Source organism: Fundulus heteroclitus, unplaced genomic scaffold (assembly GCF_011125445.2).
Source record: "Fundulus heteroclitus isolate FHET01 unplaced genomic scaffold, MU-UCD_Fhet_4.1 scaffold_68, whole genome shotgun sequence".
Taxonomy (NCBI): Eukaryota; Metazoa; Chordata; class Actinopteri; order Cyprinodontiformes; family Fundulidae; genus Fundulus; species Fundulus heteroclitus.
Window position 1 is genome coordinate 1513205 of NW_023397121.1, and position 16434 is coordinate 1529638.

Sequence of the window (16434 nt, forward strand, 5' to 3'; positions counted from 1 at the left end):
AATAATGGTTAGCTAGCAGCTGCTCTTTCAGGTAGCTAGCTAGATCCAGTAGGTTAGACTATTGTTTTTAAACTTGCGCCATCTACTGTCGGGACTCGGGAGTGGGTCTTAGTTTACTTTAACCGCTTTGAGCAGAAAACGTATTAATACTCTTTAAAAACAGACAACAAAATTAATTTACAAATGTGAAGGACACAAGACATGTATTAATATAAATCCATAATATTCAGGGGTTAAAGCAAAAATAATCAATTTGACTGAAAACATTTTCTAGTCAGCTCATATATTCCCGGGCCGTGGACATCATGCCACCTTAGTAACCTCATTTGCTTATTGTAACAAGTCCACTTTAACCAAATCTGACAGTTCCATTGACAATTCCTGTATCTCTCCACCTTCCAGCTTCAAAGCCTTTTCACCATCAAGGATAGCCCTCTGCATAATCTTCTTCACTTTCCACATCCATAACATCACCTGGTTAACTTTCATATTTACAGCATCAAGTTCTTCCTTCACACTTTTGCCAAACTGGTCCACAGTCCACTCAGCTTTCCACTTTACAATTTCAAAACCCTCCATAAATTGCAGCTAATTCAAAAGACAGCAGCTTGCATCATTACATCATCTTCTTCACACCTGTACATTAACTCCACTGTAACATTCAATATAAATCAATCCTATATACTCTGTGTCCCCACCTCTCACTCATTGACTGCTGGGGATGGTCAACAGCCCCTCCACGACCTTCTTTGTTACAGAAAAGCGCAGGTGGAATAATATTTATGATTTGTTTTTACTTTTTCCGAATCAGACCCAGTCAAACCTGGACATCGTTTCACATTCCGACCCTCCTTCTTCTTTTTTTAAAAAAGCGGGTCATGCTAAATGAGCCGAGCTACAGCGTTACTCTTTCAGTTTTAAATAAAACATAACAGCAACAGACACACTTACCGAGGGAAGTTGTTGTCAGCTGTTTTATGCATTGAACTTTCTGACCTGCTGGTTTGCATAAATCCAAAGAAAACCTTTGACCACCACTACGTTCATTCATGCATCTGAGGTCAGTTTGAGATGTTCTTCCAAAAGTTAAAATGATTGAACACCTTCTTCTTCTTCTTTCCTTTTATTGGCGGATTGCAAACAACTTATAGGTGCATACTGCCACCTATGTTCATGAGTGTGTAGCTCTATGGTTCCACCTACTATATTGTATTTTTTAATTTTGTGTTATGTAAAAATAAAAACAATGCTTTATTAATGACCATATTTTCCTCTCTGTCTCCATTTCGCCCTAATAGTCCTTTAATACTCCATTCTTTCCCATTTTCCATAATTACTTTCCTCATCCTCTCTCTTTCGGTTGCATATTTAATGCATTTCATCAGAACATGATCCACATTCTCTTTTCCTCCACAACCCTCACATATATCATTATTTCTCTTCCCTAGTAAATACAAAAACTCATTCAGATATGTGTCCAGTTCTTAATCTAGTAAAAATTATCTCTTCCCTTCTGCTTCTTTCTCCATAATTTTCAATTATTACAGATTTTTGAATCCTATATAATCTTCCTTTCTCATCTTCACCCCATATTTTTTGCCACATTTCTGTTTCTTTCTTTTTAATTATTGATTTCCCTTCCCCTTTCCCAAATGTAATCTCAACTACATTCTGCTTTTTAAAGCCTTTTTAGCGAGCTTGTCTGCTTTTTCATTTCCTATCACCCCTTCATGTGCCGGTACCCAACAGAACTGAACATCTATTCCACATCTAAATAACCTAAATAAACTCTGATAAATTTCTAACACAAGGTCTTTCCTATTATTTCCTCCTGAGTGAATACTTTCTATTGCAGCTTTTGCATCTGTACAAATTACCACCCTATCCGGTCTAACCTCCTCCACCCACTGTAAACTAAAAATAATTGCAAACATTTCTGCTGTGTATATAGATAACAGGTCTGTTAATCTTTTACAGATACATTTATTAAACTCCGGAATGAATATCCCTATTCCCACATTTCCCTTTGAATTTTTTGAACCATCTGTGTATATTTGTAAATAACTATAATACCATTGTCTAATATATATGCTAGTTTTAACCCCGACTTCATTATGTTTCCATTCTCTTTTCATATCATGTATTTTAAGGTCAACTTTGGTTTCTGGAAACAACCATGGTGGCACAGCACTAATTGGGTTATTTTTTGAAAATGTCTTATCATCTAACTCATATATTTTTGTCCATTTATTCACAGTCCAGCCAAAACCCTTTCTTGTAAATTTGGAATATTCACAACAGTTCTTTATAATGCTTGTTGCTGGGTTTTCTTCACTACTACTTTTAATTCTGATCCAGTACGAAAGGGAAATTCTGACCCGTCTCGTTTCTAAAGGAGTTTCTCCAGCCTCTACTAAAATAGCATTTATGGGGGTAGTCTTAGTTACTCCAGTAGCTATTCGTAATGCCCTATATTGTAATTTGTCTACTATTTGTAATGATGATTTTGCTGCTGCTCCATATACCATACATCCATAATGATTGAACACCGATAAACCTCAGACTGGTAGATTTCCGCATTGCAAAGACCCGCCTTACTCTCCTGATTGGCTAATGTCCTGGCTCTGCCAGATGTCATTGGTTGAGCGCAGCTTCTGTTTAAAATCTTGAATAAAAAGTCTACACGGGAGACTTCCGGGAGCGTTTCAAGATGGCGGGTTGAAAACGAATCCTGACCTGATCAGAGTTTAAAGAAACTCCACCAAACTCGATAAAGAAATTCAATTTTTCTTCAAAATGATATATAATGCGTGGAGTTAGATCGAAAAAGAGACCAGGGGGTGTTGAAGAGCAGGACCGGGCAGGAACAGCTCGAACAAACGTCGCACGCAAAGTCAACATGAGCCAGGCCTCGGACCCTAGCGAGGAGGGGGAGCTAACGACTGCAAAGGCTATCCAGAATCTATGCAACAATATTAAAGAAATGCAAAATGACATTAACGCTATGAAAAACGACATCAAGCAAGACCTGAACAGCTTTAAGAGTGAAATGAACAAGAAATTGGAGGAGGTCAGCGCAGACATTCGGAATCAAGCTGCTAAGCTAACGGAAGCCGAACAACGAGTGAACGAACTGGAAACGGTGAATATGGACTTGAGAAACTCCCTGTCTTGCTGCCTCAAACAGCAGAAAACTCTCCTGGATAAAGTCACTGACTTAGAAGGGAGATCCCGACGCAATAACATCCGCATTTACGGCATTAAAGAAGAAGCTGAGGGTACCGCCATGCAGACTTTCATTGAAAACTTTCTGAAAGAGCAGCTCTCAATCAACCAAGACCTTCAGATTCAACGAGCACATCGATCACTGGGTCCGAAACCCCGAGACGCATCAATCTCAAGATCCATACTCGTCAACTTTCACAGATATGACATAAAAGAAAAAATCCTCAAAGCAGCGTGGGGAAAGAAGATATTTTATGAAGGCAAACTGATCTCATTTGCGCACGACCTGCCGACTGAGATAAACAACAAGCTTAAGGAATACAAAGACATTAAGAAGATTCTCAAAGAAGGGAAAATACGCTTCCAAACACCTTACCCGGCTAAGATGAGGATTCACTGGGAAGACGGACCACACCTGTACGCGAGTGCTTCAGAGGCGGCCGACGACATGAGGAAGAGGGGATACCGGGTCAACACGCCGCGATCATTCACCGCTACTGAGGAATCGGCAGGCAACCAGGACGCGCACTGGAACAAAGTGGGCGCATCGCTCTCCAAACGTGTACAAGAGACGCTCCGAGAGTTTCAGAGAGAGCAAGTATAAGATAACATTCCCGTCCCTGATGTGGTCCCTCAATTGTTCTGTAGGTAATAGTATATTGCAGACGATCTGAGTGCCGCGCGGTATTTACCTCTAGTTTTAAAATCCGACCCCCCCCCCCCTCCCCTCCCCCCAATAAATGTAAGAAGGTTACTCTGATCGGGAAAGATGAAGAAATGACTCTCAAGCGTGAAGGAACTCTGTCTTTTGCAGAGAAGGAGCCCCTAGTTAGAGTAGGGCTGTTTCTCCCACTAAGTCAGAAAGAAGGTTGTAGGATGCTGGGGCACAGTGAAGCCCTGAGGTTGGAAGTCATCCTGTTTGCGTTATGTTCTTTAAATCTCTGTGTTCTGTGTTCAAACTGTCGACATGTTCAAAGTTGTATACAGGTATGATTAATGGTAATATTAGAGCAGCTTCATGGAATGTTAATGGTCTCAACAACCCTATTAAGAGGAGTAGAGTAATGTCTAAGTTAAAAAGGGAGAAAATTCAGATTCTATTTCTTCAAGAAACTCACTTATCCCCAACAGAGCATGAAAAACTACAAAAATTCGGATTCGGGAATATTTTTTATAGCTCATGCAAGACAGCTCATAAAAGAGGAGTCGCGGTGCTAATACACAAGTCTTTACATTTTGAACTTATAAAGCAAATACGCAATAATGAAGGCAGATATATACTAGTTCAAGGAAAAATTGAAGGAAGTTTAACCACCCTCCTTTCTGTATATATGCCCCCAAATTATGACACCTCTTTCTTAAGAAAAGTGCTGGAAGTCATCTCATTAGAATCGCAAGGCATTTTAATTTGCGCAGGTGACTTTAACACAGTCTTGAATAAAAATGACACATCAAATCACAAAAGAATAAGCACACCGCAAAGCAAAATGCTCAAGAGGGGAATCGATAACCTTGGCTTATTAGACGTTTGGCAGGAAATGCATCCAACGGAAACAGATTACACCTATTTCTCCCCGCCTCATGCAGTATTTTCAAGAATAGACCTATTCTTGGTTTTTAAGAATGACCGACACAGGTTAAAAAGCTGTGATATCGGTACTAGAAATCTGTCAGATCATTCACCAGTTTACATAACACTTGATCTAGATGCTCGACCAAAAAGAAGCATATGGAGGCTAAATACAAGCTTGCTAAATAATAAAAATGTCATTAAAGAAATAAAAACAGAAATAAAAAACTTCTTAGAATTGAACGACAACGGAGAAGTCAATCCAAATATTTTATGGGATACATTGAAGGCAGTTTTAAGAGGTAAATTTATATCAATAAGTACTGCTATTAAGAAAGAGAAGGAAAAGGAGTTAAACAAATTGGAAACTAAATTAAAAGAATTGGAAAACATCCAAATCAAAAATCAACTCGGTAATATCAATGCGGAAATCAAAGAGACAAGGAAAAAAATTATGGAAATATGTAAGAGTGAGGAAGATAAAAAATATAAATACCTAAAACAATCATATTATGAAACAGGACCAAAGGCAACAAAACTACTCGCAAGAAGAATTCATAAACAACAAATAATGCAATCAATCTGTTCCATTACCGATCCACAAACAGGAATAGTAGAAAACAGTTTGGACGGTATTGACAAAACATTTCAAACATATTATAAAGCTTTATACGCACAAAAGGAACCAAGCAAAATAGAAGATATTAAAACATTTCTTAATTTATTGGACCTCCCATCAATTGGGGAATCTCAGAACAATAGTTTTACCAAGCTCATCACTGAAAAGGAACTAAGATCGGCAATAAAAAAACTAAAAAACAATAAATCACCCGGTACCGATGGTCTCCCAAGCGAATGGTATAAAATATTTGAGGAAGAACTATCCCCAGTATTATTAAAATCATTAAATTGGACTTTTGGGAAAATGACAACACCGCCATCATGGTCTGAAGCAATAATAACAGTATTACCAAAAGAGGGGAAAAACAAAACACTATGCAGCTCATATAGACCGATCTCAATACTTAACCAAGATTATAAGCTGTATGCATCAATCCTGGCCAATAGGCTGAACACGTTTGTTTCGGATCTGATCGACGGGGATCAAACTGGATTTGTCCCTGGCCGACAAACTCACGATAATATAAGACGCTCACTACACATAATTCAAAATATTCAAACAAACAATCACTCTGCAATAGTGGCGAGCCTAGATGCAGAAAAGGCTTTTGATTGTGTCAATTGGGAATACTTATTCCTAGTTTTGGAACGATTTGGTTTTTCACATACTTCAATCAACATTATAAAAACATTATACGCGTCTCCGACAGCTAGAATCAAGATCAATGGCCGCTTGACAGACACAATAAAACTAGAAAGATCCACTCGACAAGGATGCCCGCTTTCCCCAACGCTTTTTGCACTTTACATAGAGCCCCTCGCCCAAGCAATTAGAGAGAACAATGATATACACGGTATAATAATGAATTCAAGAGAACATAAAATAGCACTATATGCTGATGATGTCCTTCTTTACCTGACAAACCCGGAAGAATCCACCCTGGCCGTTTTGAAATTACTAGAAATATTTGGCACTTACTCAGGATACAGACTTAATATGGAAAAAACACAGATTATGTGTTTTAACTATTACCCTTCGCCAGAGCTAAAAGATAAAATACCCATTGATTGGTCAAAGAAAACTATCAAATACTTGGGCATATGGTTGACTTACCGGTTGAATGACTTGTACGAAAAAAACTTTGAAACCGTGAATAGGAGAATTAAACAAGACCTCACACAGTGGTCCGAATCTATAATTGACTTTAATTCAAGAATTGAAGTTATTAAAATGTCAATATTACCTAGGTTATTGTACTTGTTTACCTCACTACCGGTCAGAATCCCTCGCTATCAGTTTAGTCAGTGGGACAAATTAATATCTCGTTTTATTTGGAAGGGACGGAAACCCAGAATTAGATACAGTACTCTTACAATCAGGAAGGAAAAAGGGGGGTTTTCACTCCCAAATCTTTATGATTATTATCTGGCAGCTCACCTCAAAACAGTAGTACAATGGTGTGACCATACCTTCGAAGCTGGATGGAAAGAATTAGAAAATAGGTGCGGTAACACTCCAATACAGGCTCTGATTGGGGATCAAAAACTTGCAGCAACATGCCAAAAAAAACTAGACCCCCTCGTATCGTTTACCCTCTCAACCTGGTTTGAAGTGGTTAGGGAATTGAATTTGGGTAACCAAATACAAATTTTCAGATGGGTCGCTTTTGACTCAGATTTCACCCCTAACCGACTAGATTCTAGTTTTAAAATCTGGGCACAGAGAGGAATAACTGCATATTGCAAGATACTGGAAAAAAATGCGCTGCCAAGTTTCCTCACATTACAACGAAAATATGACCTAGAAAAAAGGGACTTCTTTCGATATTTACAATTCAGACAATATCTCTCTACAAACATATTAAAGGACTGTACCTCAGAACCAAACGAGATAATTCAATTGATCTCACAAACTTACTCGAAACCTGGCAAGATCACAATTTCTAAACTCTACCAAGGGTTGTTGAGATCTAGAGGAGGCTCAACAGACTATGTTAGGAGAAAATGGGAGGAAGAGTTGAATACCGACATATCACAGGATCAGTGGGACAATGTGTGTGGATCTGCCGCCTCAACCTCTTCTTCGAATTACTGGCGTGAGTTCAGCTGGAAAAACTTGATCCGTTATTTTAGAACACCAAAACAGCAGTCTTATAGAAACCCAGATGCTTCTAAGTGCTGGAGGGGATGCGGAGACACCGAGGCAAATCATACCCATGTTTTCTGGTCCTGCAAAAAAATCAAGACTTACTGGAAAGAGGTCACAGAAAAGATTGAGTTAATTATGTGTCTTAAACTACAACAACCTACCATGTTATTACTGCTCGGAGCCGTTCCAGACGACTCGAATATGAGTGACAAATATTTACTAAAAATCTTTAGTGCTACAGCCAAAAAATTGATCACTAGGAAATGGCTTCAATCGGACCCACCTACTTTAAAGGACTGGCTGGAACTGGTGGAAGAAACCCACAAAATGGAAAAATTGACATTCATGCTGAGACTGCAACCAGATCTTTACAAGAAGAAATGGAGCAAATGGACTAGATTCCTTGAGAACAATAACTGAAAGAGATCTTTATCTCTGCCACCTGTAATCTGCTCAAAAAACTGAAAACTAAATTAATGTGCTACCTCTCATCCTGTATCTGTTCATATTAGTAAGAAGATAAGTAATCCTTGTTGTCGACAGTTGTCTCGCTGTTTCTCTCTCTTTTTTGCCTTGCTGTATGTGTTGTAAATGGAACAAAATTAATAAACATAAAGTAAAAAAAAAAAAAAAAAAAAAAGTCTACACGGAACATTTTGCGCTCATTTTCCAAATGGCGAAAGTCCCTCACAGTGACGGAGAACTTTAAACCCCTGAGAGTATTACTTATTCAGATCAGAAGGAGGAGGAACAGTGGGGGTTCTAGACCAAATTTAGCAGGGGGGGGGGGGGGGGGGGGCAGAGTTTTTTCACAGGGGCACAAAACAAAAGATTTAGGGAGGGGGGGGGGGACTTAACAGGTCAACATTTCATCATTTAAAATATTAAGCAAGCCAAAGAGCCAATTGTGGCTCTGGAACTGCAGGTTGCAGACCCGTGATCTTTTCTCAATACAGCGGGAGCTTAACGTGAAACAGCTTAATTTTTAAAAATGTTTTTTTTTATTTATTCTTTCATTATTTTGTTATTTTATTATTGGGTAAAAACATAAACGAAAAAAATACAACTGATCCAAATGACCAGTCATGGTATCTTTTTCAGCATTTATCATCCTAGGAAATTTAATATCATGTCTTTAGTACAGGGACCAGGAACAGTTCTACAGGGGCACAGGCCCTGTTGGCCCCTGTCTAGAACCGGAGGAATGTATCCCCCCCCCAGGGATAAAACATGAATGACCAGAGGGGGACATCACAAACAGAGAGGGGGGGGGGGCTTACTCCAAGGGTTGAAGATGTCAGTGACAGTCATAGACACTGGCAGACAAACATAGTTGTGGACTGTTTCAGAGAACAATGAAAGCTAACCTATTACTTAGAGGTTAGGAACTGAACAGCAGACAAACCAAGGCTGTTCAACCATGCCGCTCATCTGGGCTGTTTTTCACACAATGTTTCTGATCTTCTCTGATTTATTTAGTTTCTACAAAGAAGTCATTTACGGCCCAGATTACCATCACCAGCGGACCAGAAGTGGCCCACAGACCATCAGTTCAATAGCCCTGACCTAAAGAGGGATTTTCTAAAGAGGTGAATTATGGGTAACAGCCCAATGAGTGAAGAGCTGTTTAAAGTTTAAAATGTGTCTCTGGATGATTGAATCTTTCTAAAAGATCAAAATCTCTAAATACCAAAAGCTGCAGCAGAGCTGACCTGAATGAGCTGAAGATTTAGAAATCTGATGGTTGAAATAGTCCAAAGTATGAAGGAAGTAGTTAAAGGTCCAAAAACGTCCAGAACCGACTGAATAATGAAAAATAAACCGGACGGCAATAATGCTGAGTCAGCATCAGTCAATGAAGACATCTGGACTCACCGAGCCTTTCTGCAGTTCCTCACAGCTGGAATCAGCCTCCGTCGTCCTGATTCTGATGTGTTGTACTTCTCCAGGTCCAACTCATCCAGAACCTCCTCTGACATCTGCAGCATGTAGGCCAGAGCTGAGCACTGGATCTCTGAGAGCTTCTCTGATCTGTTCTCTGATTTCAGGAACTGTTGGATCTCCTGATAAACTGAGAGGTCCTTCATCTCCATCAGACAGTGGAAGATGTTGATGCTTCTGTCAGGAGAGATTTCATCATCAGTGTTCATCTTCTTCAGGTTGGTGATGACTCTCTGGATGGTTCCTGGACTGTTCTCTGTCTGACCCAGCAGGCCTCCTAAGAGTCTCTGGTTGGACTCCACAGAGAGGCCATGAAGGAAGCGAGCAAACAGGTCCAGGTGGCCATTTTTACTGCTGAGGGATTTATCCATGATTCTCTTCAGGAAGTCATCCAGAGATGTTTCACCGTATTTATATCCCAGGAAGTTCTCCACCACCTGTGTGTTCCTGCTGGTGAAGCAGTGGAACATGTAGACTGCAGCCAGAAATTCCTGAATGCTCAGATGAACAAAGCAGTAGACTGCTTTCTGGAAGATCACGCTCTCTCTCTTGAAGATCTCTGTACAAACTCCTGAGTACACCGAGGCCTCTGTGACATCCAGACCACACTGCTGCAGGTCTTCTTGGTAGAACATGATGTTTCCTTTCTCCAGATGTTCCAGCGCCAGCCTCCCCAGCTTCAGGAGAACTTCCCTGTCAGCCTCCATCAGCTCCTGTGGACTCCTCCCATGTCCTCCATGGTACTTGTTCTTCTTCCTCCTGGTCTGGACCAGCAGGAAGTGAGAGTACATGTCAGTCATGGTCTTGGGCAGCTCTCCTCTCTGCTCTGTGGTCAACATGTTCTCCAGAACCGTAGCAGTGATCCAGCAGAAGACTGGGATTCCACACATGATGTGGAGGCTCCTGGAGGTCTTGATGTGGGAGATGATTCTGCTGGACAGCTCTTCATCACTGAACCTCCTCCTGAAGTACTCCTCCTTCTGGGCGTCGCTGAAGCCTCGTACCTCTGTTACCCTGGCAACACATGAAGGAGGGATCTGATTGGCCGCTGCAGGTCTGGAGGTGATCCAGACCAGAGCCGAGGGAAGCAGGTTCCCCTTGATGAGGTTTGTCAGCAGAACGTCGACTGATGACTTCTGTGTGACGTCAGAAACCAGCCGACTGTGGCTGAAGTCCAGAGAAAGTCTGCTTTCATCCAGGCCGTCAAAGATGAAGAGAAGTTTGTGGCGAGCCAGCCGCTCTGCTGGGAGCTTCTGGAGGGTTGGATGGAAAACATGGAGCAGCGTGAGAAGACTGTGCTGCTCACCTCTGATCAGGTTCAGCTCCCTGAACGACAGCAGAACCACCACACGGACATCTTGGTTCTCCAAGCCCTCGGCCCAGTCCAGAGTGAACTTCTGCACTGAGAAGGTTTTTCCAACACCAGCCACGCCGTTGGTCAGAACCACTCTGATGGCTCCATGTTGGTCAGGTGAGGCTTTAAAGATGTCGTGGCACCTGATTGGAGAGTCATGGAGGTTCTGGATCCTGGAAGCTCTCTCCAGCTGCTTCACCTCATGTTGGCTATTAACCTCTTCACTCTGTCCCTCTGTGATGTAGAGATCAGTGTAGATCCTGTTGAGGAGGGTTCTACTTCCTGGTTCATCACTTCCTTCAGTCACACGTTCACATCTCCTCCTCAGACTGATCTTATGTTCCTCTAGAACCTCCTGCAGACCAACATCTGCTGGAACAGAGAAGAAGAGACAACTGAAGGAAAAAGCTGATTTAGTGATGAAGTTGGAGCAGAAACATCTGGAACATCAGGAGGTGTCATCATTAGAAGGTCTCTTAGTTCACATGATGTGATGCTAACCAATGGGATCCATCCTTAGAAGCAGAACCTTGTTAGATGGTCAGACAGCAGAGTTGTGCCTCTGCTTTGTGGCCAGTATCTGTTCACTGTCAGGATCTGATTCACAAAGCAGATCAGATGAAGAAATGCTGACAGAAACATGCAGCAGCTTTCAGCAACATCAACTCTTTAGCATCAGGTCACCATTGTCCTCATTTCTCTGTTTCTATCTGACCTTCTCCCACAAACACAGCAGCTACAGAAGAGGCAGAGAGACAGAAAATGCTTCCTGGCAGCATTTTCAGCCTTAATGAAGGAAATCTGGAGGAAATGCTCTAATCTGCCAGAGAAACAGCTCCTTGGATCAGCTAGTGTTCACATTTCAGAAGCTTTTCTCCCTCACAGACTGGATTGGATGTTTTTAGAGAATAATTACAGATTAGAAATGACATGGGACTGATTTGGTCCTTTAGAAGTAAACAGCAGATAGAAATATTCCATGTTTCTACAAATCTATCTGCTGTAATCTGGGATCTATTGTCAGAGGAAATAAAGCTTTCTGTCTCTCAGACTTTCCTTCCCTCTTTCTGTAAAGCAGCAGTGCAGCAGCTTGTTTTCTCCACCTTTTTGTTTCCATCAAAATGAGCTGCAGCTTTAAGGAGATCTTCAGTTTTAATGCATTTAGCACAAAGGGCTGAAAACAGAAGCACTTCAAAGCAAACCCAATAGGTTGTTGGGTTGAACACAGACGTTACATTTACAGCAGCTGGAAATCCAGAGATTCAGGGCAAATAATCGATCCCAGAAAGACTTTAAACACTTAGATTCCCAAATGCCAACTAAAGACGAGGAATTAGTCCAACAGAGACGATAGAAGGAAGTTCTGATTGGAGATGTTCAGTCTCACCTGGAGCACAGCTGCTCTGATTGGCTGCCAGCAGTCCAGCTCCTCTTCTGGGTCTTTTCCCACACTGGGGGCAGGAGGAGGGTCCTGATGGAGCAGACTGGACCCAGTATGACGTGAAGCAGTGTCTGCAGAACCAGTGTCCACAGCTGGTAGAGACCGGGTCCATCAGGACCTTCTGACACAAAGCACAGCAGGACCTCTGCTCCTCCACACCAACGCTGCTCCTCTTCCTCCCTCTGTGGAGACATTTCTTCATCACTGAAACATTCACCACCAACAGGGTGGAGCTCCTCCTGAAGCTGGAGATGTTCATGGAGGTCCACCACCAACAGCGGACCAGAAGCTGGGCCAGAACAGAACCTCAGCTTTGCTTTCTCTTCATGGAAGCACGATGAGTTCACTCAGATGTTCTCTGAGTTCTTCATCACTTAATCATTTCTTGAAGAAGATCAATCTGTACTTTATCTCTCTTTAAACAGTTTAGTATGGCTTTCCTCTTTATCACATTATTAATGTTCCAAGTACAAAACCTAAAGGTGACAGAAATCACAGTATAAACCATTTAATTTAGTTGATATTGCTGCATATGTAACTTTTCCAAAGAATTTCATTTTAATAAATAACGTAATTTTGTAGTTTTATCAGGCCAAACATCCTCCTCAGTAAAAGGGTTGTTATGGTAACGATATGCAGATCTACCAGGTTGACTTCACTCTGATTGGCTGCAACAATGTCATGATTTGAGTTTGTTATGGTTTATGTTTGTTATTTGATTGTTAGTTCTCTCTCCTGTCTTAGTATTAGCTCAGGTTTTTATTATTTATAATTAGTCTTAGTTTGGTTCTCTAGCTTAGGTTTGGTCTTTATGGTTATTTCAGTTCTGGATTAGTCTAGTTTAAGTTTCTGTTTTGGTTTAGTGATTCTCTTCATTTAACCAATTCGGTCATAGGTTTAGTTTGTTTTAGGTTGGGTTTGTCTTGATTTGTCCTGAAACTGTTTTAGTTGATCTGTTTTTCACCTGCCAGTCATTCAGTTCACATCTTAGTAAACATCCTGTCTGTTTGCCTGCCACGCCCCTTCACCAGTCACCATCCAATCAGCTTCAGTTTACTTCCCTCCTGATCAGCTCCACCCCTCCTGGTGATTAGTTTCACTCCTCTACTCATACCTGCCTCTGTCTCCTGCACTCTGACACATCATTGTCTTTCCTTGCAAATTGGTGAGTTTAGTCCAGCTTTCTCTTTCCTCTGTTTACCTGTTCTTGCTATTCTGCTTTACCTTTTTTTTTTTTTTTTTACTATTTTTGCTTTTTGGACACAGTCCTCCTGTTTTTGGCTTGATGCCCATTTTGTTTCCACCTGATTGTTTTCTGTTTAATAAATCCCTTTTAAAATATCATTATTTTTGTCCGTCCTGAATACTGGACACCTGTCCCTGTTTCATGACACAACCCCCCCCCCCCCCCCCAACATCAGCACCACCTCCCCTCCATCCACACCTCCCTCCTCAGAGCAACACTCCGTTATAAATCCATTATGGTTTCATGGCTGGTTGAAGTGTTTGTGTTGCAGCTTTTCAGACACCTTAAAGCCTTAAACTGGCTTTGGGCCAAAGACTTTAAACTGGCGGCTCCATTCAGCAGTGAAACCAAATATAAAGCCTCACAGACCGCGGTACGGTGGGGGGGGGGGGGTCACTACGGTGCACCGTGACACAGGAATATGCAGCTGGGACCCAGTAATTCACCTCAGTACTGAAGCAGAGAAGGAGAAGTCACTGCCAGCATTCCTGAAACACAGTTAGGTTATGTAGCTGTCTGCTGGCTCTCCACCACCGTTACACTGACACTGGTGGTCGTCAGTCAGATGGATTTTATACCTACAAACACGCCTTTATTACCTTTACCACCATTTAGAAATTAAATAAACCACAGACCATATTATACCCTAAAACCTCAGAAAAGTTAAATTTACTGTCATGGCCCCTCTAACACTCATCTGTCACTTGGCAGAGCTGCTGCTGGATCTCACCACTGTCTGGGTCTGTTATTCATCACAGAACCTGGCTGGACAGATCTGGTTCCAGTACTCCACTGATACCTCAAAGCTATGTTAGCCATATCAGAATCAGACAGAATTTAATAATCCCAGAGGGAAATATCTTTTAATGCTGCTATGGCAAAGCACTGACTTCTTCAATGTGATGCCAATCAGTCTTAACAACTGTGAACTGATTTAAGCATTGCTATTATGCATTTAATCCATTTTTGACTTGTTTTATTTTCATTTACTTCCTTGGCATGTTCTTTTGAGTAGCCAGTAGTGTTTCCTTGTGTTTTAAGTAGAATAATTTCTGTAACAGGGAATTATTAGAATAATATATGTGAAATTGTGGTTGTTTATGGTTATTTTGGTCCAGAAGTAAAATGGTTTCTAAGACCAAAAAGAAGTACCTCCTTTCTGAGTTAATAACTGAATAAACTGAGACATTTTTATTGGTTTGTGGTAAAAAAGTACAGATTAAAACTCCAATTGCGATTATAATCTGAGTTATCATCGTTTGCTGGATAAGTCTAATCATTTAAACTGGTCAGATCACATTTTTCAGCATGTATAATTTCATAACTGCTAATTAATAAATGTTAGTGTTAATCACTACAGGCTCATAGCCCTTGGATCACAAGCATTCTAATCAAATTTGTTATAGCTACCATTTGAGTTTGAATGATCTATTATTAAATTATAATAGCAAATTATGATTATTAATATTATTCATATTAAAACATGTCTGTGGTCATAACAGCCATTATTGATTCTCAGGTCTTCATTTCAACACTACTGGTTCGCTGACTGACATCCTTCAGAATTATTTAGCTTTAAGTTAAAAGAAAAATAAAGTTACTTTGGATTAAGATGCTGAAGATCAACCAGTTAATGTTCTAGATATTATATCTCTGTGGAATCACATGGATCAGTTAGAAACTGGGTTCTTACTCTGAGTCTGAGGGTCCAGGTTCTTCACTGAAGTCTGGATTCTGACCTTTGGACCGGTCACTCCTGATAGACGGACAGCTGGATCCTGGAGGTTCTGCTCTCTGTCTGTGGTTCTGACCTCTGAAACACCAACATGTTGTTATTCAGATCACATCAATCAGTGAGAAACTCTGATAAAAACCAGAGAAGAAGCTCTGAACACAAACTGCTGCAGAGAAGCAGAAGCTTTAAAGGTTCTTACTCTGAGGGTCCAGGTTCTTTGAAGTCTGGAGGTTTATCATTGGACCGGTCACTCCTCATAGACGGACTGATGGGTCCTGGAGGTTCTGCTCTGTTCTCCATCTCCTGGACTTCAGTCAGCCTGAGAGAGGAACCAGAACCAGTCAGTTCCCAGTGGTTCAGGTCCAGTCAGTGTTCTGTAGAGCAGAAAGCTGGTTCCCATCATGTGTGTAGAGGACCAGAGGAACCTGAGTTCAGCAGGTACCATCTGGGTCTGGATTGTCCTCTCCTTCACTACTTCATGCACCTCCTGATGTCTGCTGGCTGATCTCCTCAGAACCATCTGGAGAAGTTCTGCTTTCTTCAGAGAATGAAGCTAAAACTGAGGCTGAAACCTTTTCAGGTCTGAACTGGAATCCTGTTCCAGGTCTGTAGAAACATCCAGAGTGAATGAAGGAGGGAACATTTCCTCTGAAGTTCTGATGTGTTGGTTCTGAACACAGCGGCCCACAAAGATGAACAAAGATGCTGCAGCTTCACTGCTAAAAGGAACTAAAAGCAAGTAAAACTGGATTGAAATGAGTGTTTTTGTCCTTGATCTGAGCAGCTAAATAGGATTATCTGCCAACTGAATACGATTTAGCTCTTAATATAGGATCAACTCATCTCCATCGTCTTATTTCATGGTCAGTATATCTAATTATCTTATTTTAGGGATCAAAATACTCATTCCATTGGCAGATAATCTGATTTAGCTGCTCAAATCAAGGACAAATACACTCATTTCCAGAAAGTTTTACTTCCTTTAGTTCTCTTCTGCAGCTTGTAACTCTTCTCTTGGACCATCCTGCAGGTCATTCTCCAGAAGAACAGCAGAGATGGATTTATCTGATTGAAGATTTTACCATGATGAGCTCAATCAGAACCAAGATGTTCCTCTGAAAAAGATTTGATTTAGGAGGAACATCTTGGTGT

General features: G+C 41.0%; 1 protein-coding gene across 1 annotated transcript in view; it reads right to left on the reverse strand.

The window, feature by feature from the left end:
- LOC118561614 (NACHT, LRR and PYD domains-containing protein 12-like) overlaps nucleotides 1-16126 on the reverse strand; it is a 28548-nt gene extending 12422 nt beyond the window's left edge. The window contains exons 1-5 of the mRNA XM_036133849.1: nucleotides 15708-16126; nucleotides 15482-15601; nucleotides 15241-15360; nucleotides 12248-12483; nucleotides 9441-11229 (exon numbers count right to left, since the gene is read on the reverse strand). Coding sequence (XP_035989742.1) covers nucleotides 9441-11229; nucleotides 12248-12483; nucleotides 15241-15360; nucleotides 15482-15601; nucleotides 15708-15802 — 2360 coding nt within the window. The 5' untranslated portion in view covers nucleotides 15803-16126. The remainder of the gene's footprint in view (nucleotides 1-9440; nucleotides 11230-12247; nucleotides 12484-15240; nucleotides 15361-15481; nucleotides 15602-15707) is intronic.
- Between the last annotated feature and the right edge of the window lie 308 nt (nucleotides 16127-16434).